Source organism: Pithys albifrons, chromosome 1, assembly GCF_047495875.1.
Source record: "Pithys albifrons albifrons isolate INPA30051 chromosome 1, PitAlb_v1, whole genome shotgun sequence".
Lineage (NCBI taxonomy): Eukaryota > Metazoa > Chordata > Aves > Passeriformes > Thamnophilidae > Pithys > Pithys albifrons.
In genome coordinates, this window is record NC_092458.1 from 21,046,208 (window position 1) to 21,069,506 (window position 23,299).

The following is a 23,299-nucleotide window of genomic DNA, read 5'->3' on the forward strand; positions in this document are numbered from 1 at the left end:
GCTACTAAGACTAGAAAGGGGTTAGGAATTAAGAGAGCTTATAAAAACAGACTGTAAGAAAAGGTGAAAAAGATTGCAAGAGGCATACAAAGGCTGTTGGACAGGAAATTAGGGAATATTTCAGAAAAAATAAACAAGGGGCATGAAAGAGTAATTAGCACAATCAGTTTACTGAAAAGGTAAACCACTCCCATATATAATTTTTCCAAATACTACAAAGAGACATTGAGACTGAAAAGCATTTCACTGAAACCTGAAAATGCTCATACAACATATAGTTGACTTTCTTAATATCATTGCCATACCCGGTACATGCTTAGAGTCACCTAAAGAAAAAACTAGGTATTAGAAGGCAAACCCCTACATTCTCTGCAGAATTCACGCATGAAGTTTAAGAAGCAGCCCATTGTGGAGTCCCTCTGTAGGTAGATTGTGAACACCTGGTACTTCTCATCAACTTCCCATGGAAAACTTCTGTCTTCTTAGAAGACTGTCATGGATAGGTGCTCTTCAGGATAATGCATGATCATTTTGTATTGCTCTGAATCATTGCTTTCCTTCATTAAGCTTCACCAAGCACAAGTGTCACTGCCCAGTTTTTAGTTAATGCACATACAGAAAAATATAGTTTTTAATTTAAATACAGTTGTCAATTCAGAAAACCTTACAGAAATAAGATTTCAATAGTGGTGGGAAAATAGTGCGTAGAACTTCAGAAATTGTACTTGTCTCTGCAATTCATTCACAGAGGTACAGTGCAGTCTCCTGGCAGTGTCTTGATTTACCCCAAAGCAAGTCAGACAGTGCTGGTGTGTGCTTAAGCTGCACTGGAGTTATGCACAGAGGTAGTTGTACTACTACTGGCTGAAATACAGAATAGGTAAGGAATGTGAACAGCAAAAAGATACCAGGAAACAGGTCCATCTTGCAGTTTTCATTAAAGCTATCAATGGACTTCATTATCACATAAACTAGAAAGACGGATCCCATTAGATAGTGCCTCATACCAAAACTGTCCCCTGCAGTCACAGACATTTTCTTTTTAGGCCAAATTCCAAGACAAATAAATTCATTTTTCACTCTATTTCACCTTGCTAAAGTAACACCAGGACTATCACCCAAGGATAAATCCAGTACTCCATCATGACATAATACCTTTTTTATTACAATATCCAAAAAACTGAGTATGCAAGACTTTGAGATCTTATGATCCCTTCTTCAGTCTCAGGAATGTGCCATCTAAAGACTGTATATTTAAACCATAAAGGAGTTTAAATGTAAAGAAAAGAGAAAAATGCGTTTTCTTCATAAACATTCTGTGTGTCTCTTCCTACCAACCACACCATCCTCTGTAAAACCCGAAGATTACTTTCTGTAAAGCAAATATATATATAGTGTTGGTAACCCACCCCACCCTGTCCCAGGATCAGATTTTATTAATCTTCTGTATTAGTGTCAACAATCAGCTAAAGATACATATTACTTTGAGAATTAAATACATAATCGTTTAATTCAAACAAGCAGAAGGGCAAGAGGAAAAAGCATTATGTGGATGGCACATTTGGTTGTAGATTACCAAAACATTCAGCCTTTACAATTCAATTATTCTTTCTCTAGTAATCAACTTTCAAATAAAATTTCTCTGTTGCAATTACAGACCAAAATACACTAGATAGTTTTCTTTTACTACAATCTTACCATAGTAGTTTAAGAAGTACTATTACAAAATGCTTTTAATTAGTGTACTCCTCACAAAGAGTCAGAGAGGCAATGTAATAGCAGAGTACAGTGTAAAGAGTGCTTCTAGGAACTAGGAATTTTTGTAATATCCTACTCGGTAAGCAATATAGCTACAGAACTCACAGCCACAACTGTTACATCTACTCTCTTTCTCACTTAAGCAGCTGCAGCTTCAGTGCATTCAAACTCTGCCCGATGTCTCTGAACAGAGAGTTCTGCCTGCGTGAGCAATCTGAACAGACTAACATTGGTTTGAGTTGAAAACGCCCCTCCTTGATCTGAGCTAACTATGTAAACGTACACAGGAGAGGGGAGTTTTGAACTCAGCCAGGAAGGTGAGCACTCACCACGGCCACCCAGGGGAAACTCTCAACCTGAAGAAAGGTGGTCGGAGATTAACAGAACTTAAACACAAAAAGAGGCAAACAAACAAACAAACAAAAAAGGACAAACAGCAATCGACAGAGCAAACACTTTAGAAAGAGCCTATTCCTTAAGCCTGTTTCAGATATTGCTCTGCTCTATAAAAGTGAATTTAGGACCTAAGGCTTGTAAGTTATAAGAGGCCCAGGTGGCCAAGTCCATCTTCAACGTCACTGAAGTGCTTTCACAAGATATAGCTTTTCCCCGTGTTCACTGGTGAAGATGGGAGCCTTTTTGTAGTGTTCCACCAACTCATCCATAGTATTAAAGCGTCGCTGCCCAATACAATAGACATTGTCCACGAGCTGCACCTTGAAATGTTTGTTCTTCCCCGACGCCTTTAGAGATACCGAGAAGTCACTGGGCTGTTGACAAGAATTCAAAAAGAAAAAAATAATTACATAAAAGGGAACAAAATGAAGGCACAATTTTGTGGTTTCAAGAACAAACTGTGTCATACAGTTGATGGTAATTTATGTTAGTCTTTGTTCCACAGCTCAGTGCTTTAGCTACTTAAGAAACCCAATAGCCTATTATTCAATAAATAATTGCCATTGTTATTCACGTGTGCAGTTAAGTCAGTTAAGTGAAAGCTCCCCAGATGCACAGTCTAAAGTTGCCAATTACATGACTAAACTGCAAATATTATCTTAGTTATATTATCTTAGTTAGTCAGTCTAGAAGAATGAGAATTTCAAAGAGAAGGGAAAAACTTGTATCATGTATGCCTTCCTTGCTAGAGTGCCTTGGAGAAAGCAATTATTGCAATATTGCTTGGGTGAGATGAAGAAAATTCCCTATATTGCTTTTTTTAGAGCCGTGACCACTAGAGGGCTGTTCTTGCTTTGCATTGCAAAAGATATAACCACATTCACCTTTTATCTTCATTACCACATGTATGGGGAATCATTTCTCCCACTGAATACACCTTCTTTGTAAAAGCAGATAAAGGTACAGAATAGAAACACAGTACAAATCCCACCATCACACCACCACCCACAAAACACAAAATTTAAGGACTAATTAAGTAATTCAGAACAGAACAATTTCTCATGATAAATCTCTTCATCCTGGCAATCAGTTGCTTTAACAAAGACAGCGCTGTCACCCAAACAGCCAGAATGAGACCATTCCACTTTCTGCACCGCATGCCACCATAAGATGGTAGAAAGGAGACACCGTCCCTTGCTTCCAGCTGAACTCCACCTCTAAGCCATCAATTACTGCTGGCTGGCCACAGAGACAGTGTAGAAGCCTGGGCAAGAGGTATTTAACATGTTGCTATGCCTCAAACACCAATGACTATTCAAGCAGGCAAGAACAAGATATGGCTGAAAAAAGTGGGATGTACAGAGGTAGGGCAACATCTTTCTGATGTCAACGAGTAGGTAAGTCCAGTAGAGGGAGGATCAAGACCACCCAAAGATTCTCAAAGCCCCTCCTTCCTCCCCTAGACACATTTCCAGAAAGATCAAGAACAGACTACACATGTCAACTCGTTTATATCAAGAGCATGAAACCTAATGCCAATGTGGGGAAAACTTACCTATAAGGAGGTATTCCCACAAAGCCTTGGTGATCAGTGCACTCAGGATCCTGGACACCTTGTTGGCTGGATTGATCCTAGAGCCAGGACTAATGATCTCCTTTCCTATCTGATCCCCCTTTCACCTTCTCTCTCTCTTCTTATCTTTATTCTTTTATAATTTCTCTTCCTATTAGAAGGTAGGGGCAAAACATACAAATTTCTATGTCGAGTGTTTAGTTTGCTAATAAAACTTAATGAGATTTTTTGGGAACCTTCTGGGTTTTGCCACTCTTTTTTCAGTGACAGGCATCTACAAATCTTGGGTGATTCCCTTCACTTAGTGGGTGGGACATGACAGATGGGAGTATGGGTTTGCCCTGTGACAGGTGGATGAAGGGCAGGTGTCACCAGCCAGCAGAAAAACAAAAAGCACCCACTAGAGTTTGTAGCAAGCACTTAATGGAGATAAGCAATGCGTGATGTGACTCTGGAGGTAATGCTGCAGGGTCTCGACCCACTGAAGGCACAATTTCAGACACACACAGCTTTGAAGGCACGTGCCAGGCTTCAGACACAACTTCCTGCCACACTGCTACTTTCGCTTGGGCCAGCACTGCAGACCTGAACTTGGCCAGCCTAAAGAAAACCCACAAGGAACCATCTGCTTCACAGCCTCACCTTACAAACAACCCTGAGCACAGCAGTGGCACAGCAGAGGACAGTACAGTAGGGTCGGGAGCCCTCGCGTGTTAATGCTGTCACCAGACTTTGGTTCACAAAACCAGAGGCTGCGGATTCCTCTACACTGCATTTGCAGGGGGTCAGATACACACCAAATACACACCCAAATAAATTGGAAGACAGCATTGGCTCAGGCATGCTGTCTTTCTTCTGGCAATAACATGTGTCTCTGCCTTACACATCCCTCATGTTCTGCCTTATCCCAAAATCTCATACTTTGCATCTCCCCCATGCCCGTTTTAGTACTGATGCTTTCTCTGTCTTCCCTGAAATTCCATGTGCCCTGCCCACAGCAAACAAAGCTCTTGCATGCCTGTTGATCTGTCTCTGGTTCAACTCTCCAGATTTGCACCTTGTCTTCGGTCAGCAGCTCTTCCTCTCTTGTACTGCGCAAGGCAGCAGTGAGCTCCCCACACCCTTGAACTAACCCTGTTCTACCTCAAGCCACTATATTCTAGATCAACAAGCATCACTTCTTTAAAACCTTTTTTTACGTAACACCCATAGGAGAATTACTTCTTCCATTTATAACTCAGTGTCACCAGGCCTTGACCAGGTCAGTGTAAACTCCATCCGGAAGGCTTTCTCTGGCATCAGGGAGCCACTGGCTCGAAATACATGGAACACTCTCCGTGACTGCCAAGGGGAGAGGACTGTGGAGGGTGGGGGAAGTCGATGGAAAGAAATGTGCTTAAGAGCATATCTTTGGGATTTCCAGTGCTCCACCCAAAATATGTTTTGTGTCCTGTCATCTATTCCTAAGTCCAAGTTTGAAAACTGCTATTTTTAGACAGCTATCTCTGATATTATACCCCTGCCTCAGAAGCATCATAGAAAACAAGCCTGCACAGAGCTCACACCAAGACTAGCCTATTTTCAGAACCTACCCCACTGGGTTAAAGCTCACCTGGCTGTGTTAACACTGTGCTGTGGTTACAGTCCTGAATGCAGCATGGACAAACCCTTCAGCAGCCACACAGGCCTAGGACCTCTCCCAGTGGACATCTCCATAGCCCCAAGCAGAAGCCATTATACAGTAAGAAAGCACAGGCCTTGCACAAATGAAGCTCTGCAGGAGCCTGGGGATCCTGGGCTCAGAGAGGAGAAAGTCGGAGCATGGGCTCTGGGCAGTGCACAGATCACGGTGCTCTGAACACAGGCTACCAGGCAGGCCTGCAGAGTCTCTCCAAGGACAGCACTGAGGGCAGCACTTACAGAATAGCTGTGTAGGAGTCAAAAAACAAGTCTTGCTGACTAAGTTCTGCCGATTCCATGGGTGATGTCTATGTCAAACAAAAAACCAGTAACCCAAAGTTCCTTATTTAAAACTGAAGAACTTACAATCTACTGTCCTATGTCCCAGGCACTGGCCAGACTCAGACCTTAGTGAGGTGATCTACACAATACACTGAATACTATTCCTGCCATTTTAATTATAACTTTAATGAATGAACATTCTCCTGAACTATTGTCTATTTTCCCAACCCCTGGAGCTGCTAATTAGATTGATACATAAATAGAAGGCATTCTTATCACTTTTTTCTGCAGAATATGTTACAAAGTTTATTCTTTTCATGATCTGATTTAATTTAAAAAAACCTCCAAACTCTCTAAAAAGCAGAAAGGCTGATCCACCTCTTTAGAGAGTCATCATCCAGTGCAAAGAGATGGAAGAGCTCAAACAGCTGTTGCAAAAATTGTGAAACACTTTATTGGTCTCAGAGTAATAACTTCTAGGAGATTCAAGAACTAACAGCAAAGGCAATTGGACTTGCATCTGTTTTTATTTTGGTTTCTTTCCACCCTAACACACATGCAAATTCATTAAGAAGACTATTAAAAAAAAATCTCTAAATAAACTATTGCTCTTAACATTGCCATTTTAAACTATGTTGGTTCAATGCAGTTTGAATTGGTTCCCTGCTGTCCTCCTTGGATTTGCTTCAAGACTGTTTATTTCAGTGACTGTTTAAGCTATTTTGTTTCAACTGCTGGCCAATTTTTCTCCCCTTTCCTTCTTAAATTAATTGCCACATTTGGATGTTTGCACACTAACTTTTCCAGGAATAAAAGACTCACATATACCAATGTCCTGGGTTTAGGGTAGGCCTAAATGTAGGCTTTGATTTTCAGAGCACCCCTTGGATTATCAGCTGACTCAGCTGGGCCAGGCCAGCTGACAGTGACTGCTACTGGCCAATGGTATTTCATAACATATTCCGACACCACCTCAAGTCTTAAATACAGGAGGAGTTCTCTCTTTGTTCCTTTATGGCCAGGCTGAGAGGAGGACCTGTTCTTCTGTTCTGAGGAGAGGCCACTGCTGCCCCACTGTTACCATGTTACTTTGGGAAGCAAACATTTTATTGTCAGCTTCTCCCTTTTCCTTGCTGGGTGTTTATCAGGAAGGGTTTGTGGGATGGTTTTGTAGTGCAATCTGTATTACTGGGTGGGTGACTGAGTGAGAGTTATTGCTGTTTCTTTTTACCTTTGTATGTATGTGTAGTTTACTTTTAATTTTCCCTTTTTCTATAAACCACTTAAGTTTAAGTTTTGGAGGGTGTTTCCCTCCCTTTTCTCAGCGGGGGAAGGGGGCTTTATTGCTTTGGTTTATACTTGACATTTTGCCAAATTATTCAAACTAAAACAACCAGACAAAGGCGTATCAGAAGTGAGTTTTAATCCTTGAAATCTATAGAAGAGTTGTTGATTCTGCAACAGATTTACAGAGCATAGCTTTGTGGCAGGGAACCTGACAATATTTCTGCACCATCATAATTGGAAAGACTTGAACGGGAAGTTAAATCAATTCCTAAAACAGAAAATTAAAGATTACTTGTAATACACCTGCAGCTCAGGGGTAGTACTACTTTGAATTGTTTCTGATTCCTTTATTTTAACTCTTGCTTACAACTAAGATGATCATATGCTAGCTGGTGCCTACAGCATGTGGAAAACAACAGACATTTCATTAAATTTTATTCTTTGGTCAGGAACTTCACTGTCTTCAAAGAACCAACTGAAAACTCTTATCATGAAACCAAGTTATAAAGCAATATAAGGGAGAACAAGTAAAACGGGGAAACAGAGTTCCCTCTTTACAATCTCCATTTGAGAATTAAATGATAATTTTACTATAAATGGCAAGGTTGTGAAAAATAGCTCCCTCTGACAGCCTATAACTTATATAACTGATCCTATAACTTATTTCAAATTTTTCCCTTCAGTCTAATTCCATTTGGCAATGCCCTTCCTCCAAGAAAGATATTCTCCTGCACTCTTTAAACTATTCTAGACCCTTTGAATTCCCACCTGTAAGCCTGCCCTGGGACTTCCAAACTCCTTGGACTTCCATACCCAGGTTTTAACTCATACCTACTCAGTCACACAGCCAAAAAACCTAAGTCACAGCTCAAAGACCTAAGGTCAGGCTGGAAAGAGCCATTGGGTAAAGTTAATTCCTTTTCCTACCACTTCTACCTCATTTGGATGTAACAAAATACCCTTCTCCTCCCTATGTAATGTTCACCATGTTTCACAATCATTATTACACCAGTCACAAACATGAATTGGTTCCACTGATCTTCCAATATAGGTCTAGTAAGATTTCTGTTCTTCCATTTAAAATAAACCAGTAGGATAGCTCCTTATGCCTGCTTTCAAAGAAAAACTTGCTTCTCATGTCCACTGCACTAATCAATCACTGCACATCACAGAACATTGCCCATGTTCAGCTTTTAAAAAGCTGCCACATTTCATTGCTTCTACCCAAGAGCTGCAGGATTAAAACACCAGGAAAATATGGGACACCCTAAATGCTACAGAATTAGCACCTCAAAAAAACATATAAACTCTCAACCTGTGTCTTCTCCCTCTATTTCATTATTGCTGGACAAAGAACATAGAAGCTAAATATGATCTCAAAGAACTGACACAAATCCAGTCACATCCCCAGCATCATCTTAATACAATTGCCAGAATCATCTTAAAACTATACCCTGCAACTCCACTTAGGATGGGTTAGTATTATTGGATAGCTGTGACGCTGCTGGCAGAAGGTAGCCATTAGTCCCTAATGAATAATTGCTCCCAAAATCATCCAAAAATTTGCACATCTCATTCATGCTAATAAACAGAACTAGTCTGAGAAAAATAACACCTTCTCTGCTTCATAAGATCTCACAGGACTAATCACCAGTTTTGCACCCACGCACCGTAGAGCACAAGGGGCCCATGAGTTCTGACAGAAGCTCCCTTTGAAGTCTAAGGGTGTCTACAGCAAAGGCTCTGCTCGGCAGCCAGAGATGAACCTCTACTGCTTTCTGATAGCTACAGCACTAGCAAGCACACTTGTTTACTGGGGTGAACCTGAGCAAAACAACATTCTTCCACCCAAATGTGCTTCTCCACTTAGTGAAATCTGAGCTCTTCAAAGCATGACAATCACCCACCCAACCCAGGTGACCAGCATCAGCCAAGACCTGTTTGTCTTGTGTTAGAACTACACAGGGAGAACAAAAATCTGACTGCTGAAGAACCTGCAATTTAAAAAGGGTGAAGTAGCTGTACAGAAACTGCATACGTTAAATTTACTTTTTTTGGTCAGGAGTGCTACTTAAATGAGACAATAAACTGCAGGTTTTATCAAACTAGGAGTCTGCAACAGGAAGAAAAATCAAGCACTATTTCTGACTAGGCATGTGCCAGTTCTTTCAGATCTCCAAAACTAAGGTGACATTAACTAGGTGTAATAAGAGTTGGCAAAAATTTTATCAGCAGGTAACTCTGCCTGTTACATAAACTCTGGGCTTAAACGGTTCAAACAAGTTTATGGTTCTGATAATAGTATTTTGTAATTAATGAAGATTAAAAGGCTCCTAGCTACCTTACAGAGTTCATCTCAGGGTATTCTCCACTATGGCAGCATCCCTCAGATCTAAGTGTAACTGAGGAGAGTATTTTTGGCTAGAGGAATCTAGCTGTGAGACAAACATCTGGTATGTTAAACCTAGAGAAACACTGTAAAATCTTACAACCATTAACACTTAAAATGAAAAAACATGACAGACTCATCAGGAGAATATGGAATAATACAAACATTCATCTATCCAAGGAGAGCTTTTCATAGCTCAGTAGCAAGAGCAAAACTCAGAAATCTAAGGAAAACTTTTATATAGGTTAATTCTTGTAACTGTGGTGAGGGAAGGCTATAGAAAACCCTAAAACAGGTCAAAAATCAGGCATGGAATTAGAAGGATGACTCACAGTTCTATCTATGGGCCTTTTGGAAAGGAATAACCCCTGCATCCACAGAATTAATAGACAGGTTCACAATACAATGTAATGGGAAGTGCTGTCTGGTAGAAAGAGCAAAGCGGAGAGCTGACAACCTGAGTTTGTTCAGTCTGGGCTCTCTAATCGAGATCTTATGTTTGGATTGTGCCGACACTCCTGGTGACTTTTAGCCACAGCATGAACAGCCTCTGTACTCACGCATGTGAAATACAGCAACCTTCAGGAAATTAAGAATTATTGTTAAACTTTTTCTTCATTCCATATACAATAAGCTTAAAATAAATTTTTTATGATCTTCTTCTCAGTGCTATCAAGTATGCCTCTTTACTTACTGTATCACTCCTGGCACTTCAGGGAAAAAACTAGCAATCTCCAATGTTTTATAATTCACATACATAAAAAAACTATATGATGGTATGATAGATAAAGATTAGGGCAGACAAAAGTTTGAGATGCAGTAAATTATTCCTTTAAACCTATTAAAAACTAAAACTCTCAAGTAGTACTAAGATGAAGGAGGCATTTACATGCATAACTACAGTTTTCTCATTGCTAAAAAAACCCAAATACAGGATTCGCAAGACCAGATCAAGAGTAGAGAAAGCAGGAAAAAGGTAAGTTCCTCAATTCAGCACTTTTTTTTTTTTTGCGGGTGTGCAAAAAACTTGAATTGAGCAAATTTTCTTGGATTCCACTAAGTGCTAGATGCTGGAAATACTTTGAAGATCACAATCTGAATTCATCTTTTTATACTCCACTAGCAATGATTTCTCCAGCAACAATGCAGGTAAAAAATTTGAAACAGCTCTGAATATAAGCATTTAGTGTTATAATGTCATATTAAATGAAAAGGTTATTGTGTTCTTTCAAGGAAATTCATTTTTCCAGAGATAGAGGTAGGCTTCTAAGAGCAAAAAAACAAGCTATAGCATGGTGGTGACTGTGACATGCCATGCACTGAGAAATGTCTGAGCATTTTTGTATTTTAAGTATTTTTAAACTGTTCTGGTACTTTCCCAAAAGACAAAAGAAAATTGACAGCTAGTCGCAAGCTAAACCACAATGCAGCATCCAGATCTGAAGTGATCTTCTACCTGCTGGACAGACTCATCAAGAGTACACCACATCCAGTATTCCACTTGCCCCTATCAGACAGGATGGTGCCTTGAAGAGACAACTAAACTACCATAATGTAATGACTATCATAATCCTCCAGTGGCTTTCTACATTTTAGAAGACCATATGTCCCACATCAGTCTTTTCTTCTGTTGACTAAACAAACTTGATTCCTCTCAGCCTCTGTCAGTCAGTCATGATTTCTAAATTTCTATTTTTCTTCCTGTCCACTTCTGATTTATTTTTATTTAATCTCTATTTCTCTTCCCATTCTGCTGTGGTATACTTACATTTGTCTTTATTTAGTGATTACAATTAAGGAGAAATAGGAATTCAATGACACAGAGTTTCATGGTAGCTTGATAGCTATCACGTCTTCCTCAGAGAAAATTCATCAAGGAAAGCTGCCTTAAATTCAACAATACTGTATTCAGATAAAAGCATCTGGGGCTGTTACAGATTTGTACGTTGTCAATTTTGTCAATGTTACGTATGATGTAAGATTAAAAATCTGTCACCTTTTCAAAATCACAGTCAAGTGATAATTAAATGTTGAGTGCTTTAACTGTGAATTCTCTGGCCTCTGCATACATGAAAGTCCTTTCAGATGAATTTTAAATTTGAACTTTCAAAATTACAGTGAACCATAATCAGCATTACTTCTATCCCTCTGATGTCATCAAAACTCAATTTACAAGGCATATGAGTTGCTGATTTGACTCTCTCTCTCTTGTATGTCATAATCTTAACAACTAGATACAGTAATAACTTTACCTTATTACAATCTAAATTATCTAAATAGATCAGAAATACATTAAAATGGGACTTTAAGCAATAATGAACCCATATAATTATTCAATTAAAAGAAGAAAATGGACCAATGTAAAGACACTGTTTGAAATTAGCTTTAAGATCAAATTAATGACCAAATTTTCAATTAGCTAGAATTATTTTATCTTGCAGCATTGTAACTTTGAGGATTGCATGAGAAACACATGAAAAGTTACACTGGAAACCTGAAATATTTACTTGCTTGGCCAGTAATTAAAAATACCCTGGATAATACAGACCAGAGATGTTAAATTTCAGTGTAAATGCCACTGCATTTCACTAACAGACTGATTCTCACAAGCAGTAAGTGTGTTGGTTGGTAGTGCTGAAGCCTTGCTTGCTCCTTTAAGGGTGAAAAGACAGGGCATCTACGTGCCCTGCCTGCGACCCCATGCATGGGGTGTTACAAACCTGCTGGGCTGAGCACCACTTACCGAAGATTCACTGTCTCTAACAAGGAAATCTCCTTCCACTCCCCTTTCGTTCAGGGCACATTCTGCTTGGTGTCGGGTAACATTCCCATAATACCATTCTCTTCCAGCAAACCGTCCAGTAGAAGATGGTCCCGTGTAGCTTATCTGAGGTGGATGGGAAGTGTTAATGGTAGGACCATCGCTAATGATTACTACATAGTTTTTAGGAACAAGACCAATTTGCCCTCTCGAATTTTTACATTTCCACCATTCTGGGTCATTTTCAGGCTTTTCAATGACTTCCATCGTTTCCCCTTTTTCAAAGTTGAGCTCTTCTTCTGTGACGGAGCTGAACGGATACAGTGTCTGAACAATGTGGAGTACTTTGGTGCCCTGGCCGTTACTCATGGAAGCACCTTTCCTTAGGCTGAGAAAGCTGGGTGAATCTGCAGTTGCCTCCTCAACCTCCTCCACCACATAGTTCGAAGGAAACCAGCCGATCTGTCCGTTGTAGCTTCCTCTCCACCAGCCGTCACTGCACTTCTCCATGACGATCACTCGGGATCCTTTCACAAGGGACAGTTCATCCTCTCTCTCCGCGACATAGGCAAATTTCACATAGGCTGGAATGTTCAGATCGTAAATCCGGTCAGCGCTGCTGCCGTTGGATGGGTATTCTGCGTCTGTGCTGGGAGTGGGTGAGGCATCTCTCGCACTCGTCTTCCTCTTGGTTTTTCCCAAGCCTGTTAATGACAGAAATGTAAAGTGGTCACTTGGAATGCTTGTCCCCAGACTACAAACATTGGATTTGGTGACATGCTGCTCCCTCACTTCAGTAACACTGCTAAATGGAGATCTCGTCTGTAACACTACATAGTCAGGAAATGGCAACACGTTTAAGAGATTCTCATTAACATCCAGCTGCAGAACCATTAGGTAAGGGGCAATTTGTGTTATAGCAACTTCTTTTCTCAGAAGTACCAGAGTTTAAACACACAAACACAGTGATTTCCTCACTAGGAGAAAAGCTCATCACTGAGACGTTTAAGAGTTTGCTGTCATGTATCTTAAAATTTCAGCCAAATGACCATGCCCTTTAATTTCAGAGATGACTTTAATTTGGCTCAAACAAAAAGGTGAAAGAAAATCTACAACAATTAACAAGCATAGAAGTTAAAGGTTGTTTCTCTGCAGATTATGTTTTGCTCTCTTTTTTCTTCAGGCAGTCCCTAAGCAGGTAGAGCTGCCACTCCTTCCAACTGCAAGTCCCTTTCCGAAATCCACATCTCTTTCATCTACATTTCATCACCTACTGTAAGTGTAAACCTGACCATGAGGAACACCATTTGCGTATGTTTCCCTATAATCTGTAAATTCTGATGTACTGTCATGGCTTTAATGATAGTGTGAAATACAATGCACAGAAGAAGCAACATTAAAACATGCAATTTTTTACTCTTAATTAGAGGAACCATGCTAATGACTGTTAAAATATGGAAGAAAAACTGAACAACATGGTGTATTTTCAAACTTTTGCAGCAAGGACTGCTTTGGCTTATATATAAACAAAATAATAAAGGGAACAAGCAGCCCTCTTCTGTGAAATTCATTTATAAAAGTTCTGAAAACAGAAGACAAAGTCTCAGTATAGTACAAACCAAGCAACACTCAAAATGTTACTCAAGTGGGAGAAAGCAGAAACAACACAGAAATAGGAGCATTTGTACTTTTCTCCATGCTCCTAGAGCAAATCTCCTTACCTGCTGGCAGGTAAGAGATTTAGCTGAGACACAAGAACACACACATTGATATGGAAGACGGAATAGAAGGAAAACAAAAAAGTACTTTGTTTTTGTTTCTTCAAATCATCTGAAATAAGGAAATGCAAGCTATTTTATTTTGGACAATTCACTACTGTTCAATCTGGCCACTCCACTACCAGAAAGTGTGTTTTAATAAATATAGACATGTAGGTACTTCATCTTCAATGAGCATTTTCAGCAAAGCTGTTTGTTCAGCACAGAACTTCTTTGCTTAGTTCACAGCACAGCACAGACCAACAGGGTACACATAACCATGCAGGCATCGTTGACCAGAAGGGTTAAATACAATGACTCATACAGTCTTATGGTCTCAGAAGATGGCAGAAAATTCTGATCATCCTGAAGTGTTTCCTGACTTTCCCCAGCAGCTCCTCACTTCCTGCTGGAGCCTGCAACATCCTAATGTCATTCTAACTACACCATTTGAACCAAGAACTGGCAGCTGCTCTTTCAGGCAAAATGAGGGAAAGCAGCTTATTGTACTAGGGGAGACAATCACAGGAAAAGAGTGTCCAAGTAAGCGCTTATCAGAAGCTGGTCAGGCTCTGATCTCTGCCAAGACTGGAAATTTTCATCAGTTTAGAGATCATTTTTAACCAAAAGACAAGAACATATCAGAACTAATGAGCATTAAATTACAGTGATATAAACAAACAGCTTAAGGGTTGTTCTATCAAGAAAGGGGGGAAATTACATGTTGCAACTTCATGGTAAACAGGCTACTGTATTTCAATAGATTCACGCTACCTAAAGCCCTCCACCGAGACTGAATCTTACAGATTACAAGCTAAAGCTTTTATATGCTCTCTAATGAACATATGCAGTACCACTTCTTGGAATGGCAGCAGATGAACTAGTAAAATAAAAAAAAAAAAAGGAGATGATGAAGTATCTGGCCAAGATAAAACTATCTGAAAATCAGAGCACAGAGATAAGTATGAGAGATGGGGATGCAGTATGATAACAGAATGACACACACTGAAGTATCTAGAGAAAAAAATTGTTGACAAACAGGTGAAAAAACCAAGCTTCTAAAAAAAACCCTCTAAAGTTTGATAACAGCATCTAAACATCTAGCAAAAGGTTATCATTCAAGCATTTTCTTTCACTTGGAGTTTCATAAATTCTGTATTTTTCCACAAATCTTCCAGTGGTGCTTCTGACATTTGAAATGTTCCTTCCTATCATCCCCTTTCAATACAAATCATTTCAACTCTGGGAAAATAAAAATTAGAAATTTCATTATGTTTTGGTTTGTTTTGGGTTTTTGGTTTTTTTACCAATAAAAGGCAGCTGGAGTTCTTCAGTTAAGCTTAACATTTCATGTGAACAAACTTTTTAAGTCTGACAGCATGGTAATGATTAACCTTTGCAATAGCAGCAATGAGCACCAAAGACTGTTTCCAGTTGGTTTACTAAAGTAAGTAACTAAGCAGAGACCTGGCTGCAGTCAAGCACAGCGAAAGGCATGCACAACATTATCTAAGAATCATTTCTTCTGTGAGGTTACAATATTCATGACTGCGCCTATGACTGAAGAGGAAACAAGTTGTTCCACGAGCAGAACGAAGGAAATCTGTTCCTGTTTTTCTCCTTGTGCCTCCTGCTGCATTGTTCCTCCTCTGCCCCCACCATCTACTGCAGGATTCACAATAAGCGCCCCCCACCATATGACTGCCTTCACATCCCTGGGTCTCTCTGTTATCTCCAGCTCCAGGACATTGCCATCTCCAAGCTGCCCTCAAAGCACACTCCATCCCCCCTGCTGCTGCCCTCCTCCCTACCTTTGCTGGGCTGGCCAAGCACTCTGCTGCCTTTCAGCCCTGCCTGGGCTGGGCAAAGGGCTGGAGATTGTTCTGGCTTCTCCCCCAGTGAGGGATACCAGCAACGAGCCTCTCAGCCACAGAGTAGGAGAAAACTAGTTAGTTTATCTCTGCCAGTCTGTCAAGTTTGCCTAAAATTGGCTGAGTTATCAAGGGTGGACAGATGGATGGACAATGACAGCTGACTGTGACAGCATGACTAGTGTAAGCTTCATTTCCTTAGGAAACAAGTCTAAAAATATAATTTAGTAGGATGGCTGGTCATAGCTAAGCAAGAATAAAGTTAGGATGATAAACTTCTATGCACCTATGACAAAACTCACAACTCCTTTAAAAAAAATATAGTCTGCATGAATCATCTTGAGAAAAGTAAACACTACCATTACTCATTACTTACAGAAATGTTCACTGACCACTATCTGTAAGAGTATCCCTGTTCTTATGTCTGAATGGAATGTATTCCATGTACAGAATTTCATGGAAAACAAAACCATCAAGCACTTTGGGAGTCACATTTAGAAAAATCAAATATACTTGCGATTGCAGTCACAATTTTGGCACTTCTTATTGTCATTGCTCTAATGAAAACTTATCTACTAGTGAAATACAACTGGATTTTTCCCATTCTGACTCACTAGTTACAGTGCACCTGAAGCCATAACCCTTTGTAACACAAATAGTTGCCATTAAGGAGAAACCTACATCAAGAGATTAGCTTTCAAGTGAGGTGAAAAGGGTGGAAGCAAAAAAAGGTAGTGCAAAGCTGCAGAAAGCCTGTTTTATGTTACTGCAATTCAGAGGAAGTAACACTGTTCACAATCCACAACTAACCCACGATAAACTAGTTCAGTTTTACCCTTCCAAACACATTGCCAAGTGATGTGAACAGGTTTAATTTTTAGGTGGATATATTACTGAGATAAAAAAAGAATCAACTTGTTATAATCAATTCCAGAGAAGAGATCCACTGCAAATCCTCATTGTCTCTGCAGTGAAAGAAATCGTTGCACCCCAAGGTTAGTCCTAGGGAATTCAGAAACACATCTGTTGCATCACTATGTTCTCTCTTCCCTTCCTAGCTCAGTTGTGGCTCTAAAGAATAGCTTGTTTTTTGAGCAGCAGGCTGAACACCAGTTTCCTATGAATTTGCTTCCTGCCTCTTTAAGTTTCCATTGTGCAAGGTCCAGCTTAACACCCTTTCATTACTGCCTTGTCCCTGCAATGGCCTCCCCATTGCACCCATAAGGTCCTTCAGCTCGCACCTCTCCAGTGTCCTCTTCCTATGGCACTTTAGCCTTCCCATCTAATGCTCTGTCCACTTCCCTATGAAATGTCTTGAGCACCCACAAATCACAAAGTGGTGGACTTTCCTTCTGGTCACTCTCCTTTGGCCCAGTGCTGAGGTAGTGCCAGTTTCCCCCATACACACACACACACCTGTGTCTCCTTCCACGCTGGCCACGCTCCTGGCCCAAAGCTTGGCCACGTATCAGACAGCACAGATGCTCCAACTGCACAGACTTCTGCTAAAATATAAAAGGATTTTTCTCTCTCTCTCTCTTCTACCTTCAGTGAAGGTACTGAATCAAGGCTGCAAAGCTATGATCTTTACAAAAATTAGTTAATAGGATAAATGAGTTTAGTTATCTTTAAATCATTATCTTAATACATACTTTATGAAAAACATACATAACACTTGTATAGAAAGGGATTTTTTTACCACTAGTAAAGATTTGTATTCCATTTGCTAATTATGGTTTAATATTCCATACTACCTTTACTTGGAAAAGCCTATTTACAAAAGAGACAATTTCCTCATTTTACAAAGGCTCATTTGGTGAGTCTTTCCATGTTCCCATGAGCTGTTGTCCTTGCCTGTAACTGATAAGTGACTACATTTTGTATTTGAACTGCTTTTGCTCATTCCCAGAAATGAAAGAACAGACTCACTGACATGGCTGTATAATAAATCTCTGCAGGTTTATCAGCGTTCACCGTTATTTTTTAATTTTCTGAATTCATGTTTAACATGAACACTGACAGTATTTGCAGTCAAATTGTCCAGCAACTCCTTCCCAAGACTCCTCTCTAAATTTGTAACATCTCATATGTAGTTTAACTTTAAATAGACTCAATACAGCTGCATTTCTTTTCCAAAGTTGATCTGATATCTTAGATTATAGAAGGTGGGAGAATGGAAAAGACAGTGTACAAAAAAGGTCCTTCAACACCTGAAAAACAATTGGTGAGTGAAAGGAGCATCATCTGCATTCTCTCTACCTATCTTTTCTAAAACCCTATCTGATTTAGGAGCAAAAATATTTTCTGCAGTTTACATATAAAATCAAGTTCACAGGACAAAAAAAAAAAACCTTTCAGAAAAATGCTGCAATTACAAGAAAACTGTATTCCTCTGAGAAATCATAAATACAACACTAAGTTTTCCAAACAGAATTCAGCAATTCAGAACTCAATAAAAAGGACCATATCACTAAATATGATAGACAAAACTTTTTAAGAAGCCTCCAACAAATTCCTACTCAAATATCAAGAGCAATTAAGGAAGGACACCCTTCCCCAGAAATGACCCTTAATCTATACAATCTACTGCAAAACCAACAACAAAAGTGTCTCCATATAAATGAGTTCTTGGAAGCCAATTGCTCTTCAAGGGACTAGAGATCTACCAAATGGTGTCCTTCAATTACCCTGTATCAATGTAGAGAAGCCAGTTTTCAGTCTAAATATGCAGCTGGAAATGTGAAAATGAATGCTGCTGAGTTAAACCTTTTGTATATTTTCATCTATTGCTGTATTTACATATCTTAATAGATTCATTTTCATAACAAGTCAGGACTGATTTTTGTATCACGTATTCAACCTTTTATGTTTCAAATTAGTTTTCCAGCAGTTATTGTACATTATTACAGAGCTGTAAATTGTCAAGAAATTACCTTGAACAAGATATGGGTCATCAAATATATATGTGGAATTAATAGTGCATCAAATACTGACAGGTACCTTCTTTCATAACCTATTTACAAATACAACAAGCTTTTACTCAATTAAAAAACTAAATTATGCTCCATCACTTAGTCAAAACACAAGACCTGATACTAGAGCGGAAAAGGACACCTGTACAGCCAAAATCAAATGTGGGTAAAAAATGTTATGTTTAATTTTTATCTCTCTAAACTGAATGCAGCAGACGGTTTTATTTTTTAAGTTCTCAACAGGTGATGTTCTGCCCACCTGGAATGGCAAGCAGGGCTAGGGAGGATCCCTGCCTTCCTACCCACCTCCCTGCCAGTCCCCACATTGCCCACACCAGCCACCATGCCCTTCCCAAACAGACTTGCCCTGCATTGATTTTTGTACCCAAAAATCACCCCAGGACATACAGTTCTTTCAAAAACTGCCTGATTGGTATGATTTTAATGAGTTCAATACAACACCAGGCTGACTTTGGTGGGTCAGTGGGAGCACTGTAGTGCCCCTTGGCTCCCAAACGCAGAGTAGAGTTGTCCTCCAAGGGGCTGAGCACTCCCTCCTTCCACAGTAACATACTCACCCACCTTTCCTGCTCACAGTCAGTGCAGTGCCACTCCACACTTGAGTTCATAGCTATGAGCTATCAAACTAACATAAGGCAAGAAAAGTATTGGAAAAGAAGGAAAAAGGGACAAAATTCTGGGAGATGATTCCTTCAGCTTCTGCCTTAACGCTTATCCATGCTGCCACAGCTCTCACACAGGCTGTCAAGCATGGGTTTTAAACATAACATGAATGAGTATTTGAAAATTTACTTATGGGGAAAAAAATTTTAAAAAAGGAGTTTTCATTAGCAATAGGAATTACCCAGCAACTGATTTGTTTTTCTATCAATGGCCATTCTCCTCTGAATAAAAAGCAAAACAAAAAAAGTCCAAGAAACCAAAGCAACAAAAACCACAAACAAAAAGTCCCCCAAAACAACTTACTTGTAAAATTTTTCATAGAAATTTTATTGCATTTCAATTTATGTACCCTCCCTCTAGAGTAAAATGTTTTTAACTCCACCACTTGCTTTATGGTTAAAAAAAATAAATCATAGAAGCCACCACAAAGAGCATGAGTACAGTGTATTTTTAAATAGAAATATTTTCACTTCAATCAGGTTTTTAAAAAGATGTGTTTTGTTCTTTAAAAATAACCCTATCAAAATTTAAAGAAAGCACTCTAGAGTGCTGAAAAATTTAACATTATTATAACCTATTAAAACAACAACAACTTCCATTAAACAGCTGAAACATTCAAGCAAAACAAGTTTGAGGTGGATAAATTTAAGGAAGTCAAACAAATGAGCTAGGAGAACTCTCAAGATAAATACCTAGAGCAAGAATGTGTTCAAATAACACTTGTATTATAATATAATACTATATACTAAATAATACTTGTAATCTCCGAAAAAGAAAAATATTTTTAAAATAATTTCTGCTAAGCTCAGAGGCACATATAAAAAGTTAATAAATTTCAGCTGAAATGGAAATGTTTTAGTTCTCCCAAATATAAAACAAAATTTTACATAACAGCTCTCCTAGTTTCAGAAACCTTCAAAGACAAGGCAACCAGAAATTCTCATTCAATTTACTAATCAAATGTTTTCTGTAATATGTACCAGAAACAAGCAACTTTCTCAAAACTTATTTTTATTTGAAGGCACTTATTCAACATTTTAGCCAATTTTTATTTAAGATACTTAACATTATTTTTCTTGTGCATTCTGATGAAATTGCAATTCCAGCTGACTTCATACAGATACATTTACAACAATGAACCTCTTTTATTTACCAAATAAGTTATTCATTTATGACTAGTAAGGCTCTGAATTGTATTGCATATAATTCATACAGTTAATAAATATTCAAAGTGTACAGTGTCTTTTACTAAACAAACTAAAAATTGTATTAAGAAAGAAGCAATTAACTCTTCAGGAAAATTCTTAAGAAAAAATCCCACCATAATGCAATGCAAATTAAGTCATTAATCCACCCAGCACAGAGATAAACACATAACTTCCTGATGGCTGGAATGTCCAGATTAGACATGTGCTTAGCTTTATGCTATTTATTATTTTTTTGATTTTAAATTAACTTGTCTTTGCTTCTTTATTACTAAGGAATTCGGCAGACCAAAGTTTCTTCTGTTACACAAAAAGAAAAAACCAAACATTTCTGCACATTTTCAGACTGCAACCTCCTACTCCTTTCTTCTCCTCCTCCACCCACATGTCCAGTTTTCAAGCAAATGTTCAAAGGCCAAGATCCATATGGGACAGTCAGTGTTTTAGAAGCAACAAATCCATCAACAGCACTCTTTAAAGGACACTGCCATAAATTCCAGAATCTTCAGCTGCATTTGTGATACAGAAACGAAGCCTTACAGATCTATCAATGACTTTTTGTATCTTCTTCAAGAAGCTCAATATTAAAAAAGCCACACTAGAACAAATTAGTAAATGGAAACTCTTCTTTAAATGTCAAAGTGAAATTCTGACATTTTGACAACCAGGCTGTTTTATCACTGTTTTTCAAATACAGGAAAAAGTAGCATCAAATTTTCCATGGATCAAGCCCTATTTGGTAAGGAGGGTTCCATAAAGAAATCAGCTCAATGACTGCATTGAAAACAACTACTGTATTAATTCTTGCAGTTTACACTATCTTAAACCTGCCTATCTGTTATTAGGAAAGGTACATTCCAATCCCAGGATCTGATACTGAGTTTCCTGTATCCAGAGCATTTTAGAGCAAAAGAATTAGAATTATAGAATTGATTGGGTTGGAAAAGGTTAAAATGAAAGATGTAATACAGGGCCATACGTGGACAGAGACATAAACACATGATCTGAAGGATTCCATAACCTGCCTCGTGTATTTCCTTACTTCAGGGGCAAAATGATGCAGAAGTTCTACTAGGCAAATTTAAATGGCCTTGGGATTTTGAGTCCTCTATGGAGTAGAAAAAACTGCTGCTTTGGTCTCAAATAGAAGGCAAGTAAAATGAAGGGGTTTTCTCAAGACCTACAGTTCCAATTTCCATCTACATATTAAAATTGAAGTTAGCTTGCTTTTCAATACATCTCTGCTTCAAAATACAGATAAAGATATTTCCGCCTACTTTATTATCTTATAAATGAAGCTCTCTTGATTTTGTAGGATGTCCTGATAAGAGAAAATCATTGGAACTAGCTTAAACCTAAGGCAGACCTACTCTAAGAACAGATTTATAAGGTATGGGAAGAAGGCACAGTAGCTCTGCAGGACGTCAGAGTGTTTCCTGTTCCCTTGATGTAGAGAAGGAAAGGTATCATTCTGCCTCTCCTTCACAAACACTAATGGAATATTGACAAAGAAATCCCTAATATGCATGAGGTGCTCCAAACTGCCTACCTGAATACACACTCCTGTCCCTCAGTAAGTATTTCATAGCTTATGTGCCCTCTCCTCCTCCTCTAGTAATTGATGGAAAGATGATTTATATTTAGCCATCTCACATTTATGTGAGGTAAAAGAGGTGCACAAGACAGCTCAGGATACAAATTCAACCTCCTAACATGAACCCACTCAAATAAAAAAAAATAAAAAATGCAGCAAGTACAAAGTAGATTACCCTGAATGCAAGATGATGACCATCCCATTTGAAGATTCTTCCAAATAATTGAGATTGAATCATTCTATTTTAGATACGTGTGACTATAGCACTAACTTTGTCTTTACTTGTTTGCTCAAATTTGCTCTCAATTCTGTATCTGAAAATCAAAGACTTAATAGATGTTACAAATACCTGAACAGGCAAACTACAAAGCAGTAATTATACAGCCCTTCAACTCAAAAAAATGTATTAGAAGACAATGATGCAAATATTGACTAAAGGGCAGTATCTCAGTATCAAAAAGCTCAGATAGTCCCTCCTGAGTGTACCATGGTTGTCTAATCTTTGAGGTTACTGCATTTTACTCCGGTTGACCCACAGCAACACCAAGCATGATGTAAAGCCTTAGTAATTCTACCATAAGGCCAGAATGCCAATGTTATACTGTATGAATGTTTTCAAACATTAAATACCATGTTAGAAGCAAATCCAAGCTGTTTATTGCATTTTTATCTTTAGAAACCTCAGACCTCCTTATAAGCCTGTCACAGATACTGCAATTTTATTCAAAGCTCCTTTAAGGAAAGGGGAAACAAACTAAATACCACCTTTTCTTTACTACCTTATTCTCTGAATTTCAAGGCACACAGCTTCATGAATCAAGGGCTCTCGGGTTATTTGCAGCTACATACACAAAACCAGAACTCCTCTGGTTCTGAAGCAGAAGTAACAGGAAAGTGACTCACTGAACAAAACACCCTGTCTCCTCTGGGGTTTAGCCCTCACAGCCAAAACACAAAACCCCACAACTCAGACACAAACCAAAACAATTTCTTCTGTAGATTAGGATGCAATAATTAACTAGTACATAATAGAGTAATCAATTTATCTCCTGTTCTGGAGAACAATTTCCTGAATGAGCAATTAAAAAAA

The 23,299-nt window shown here is 38.8% G+C and overlaps 1 protein-coding gene across 3 annotated transcripts in view; it reads right to left on the reverse strand.

Moving 5' to 3' along the window:
• Window positions 1–1,144: 1,144 nt before the first annotated feature.
• The window catches only part of NCK2 (NCK adaptor protein 2), an 86,248-nt gene continuing 64,093 nt past the window's right edge, over window positions 1,145–23,299 (reverse strand). For all 3 annotated transcript variants that reach the window (XM_071576364.1, XM_071576187.1, XM_071576272.1), the window contains 2 exons: window positions 12,109–12,830; window positions 1,145–2,528 (listed from right to left, as the gene is read on the reverse strand). In XM_071576364.1, the coding sequence (XP_071432465.1) occupies window positions 2,334–2,528; window positions 12,109–12,830 (917 nt within the window). In that variant the 3' untranslated portion in view covers window positions 1,145–2,333. The remainder of the gene's footprint in view (window positions 2,529–12,108; window positions 12,831–23,299) is intronic.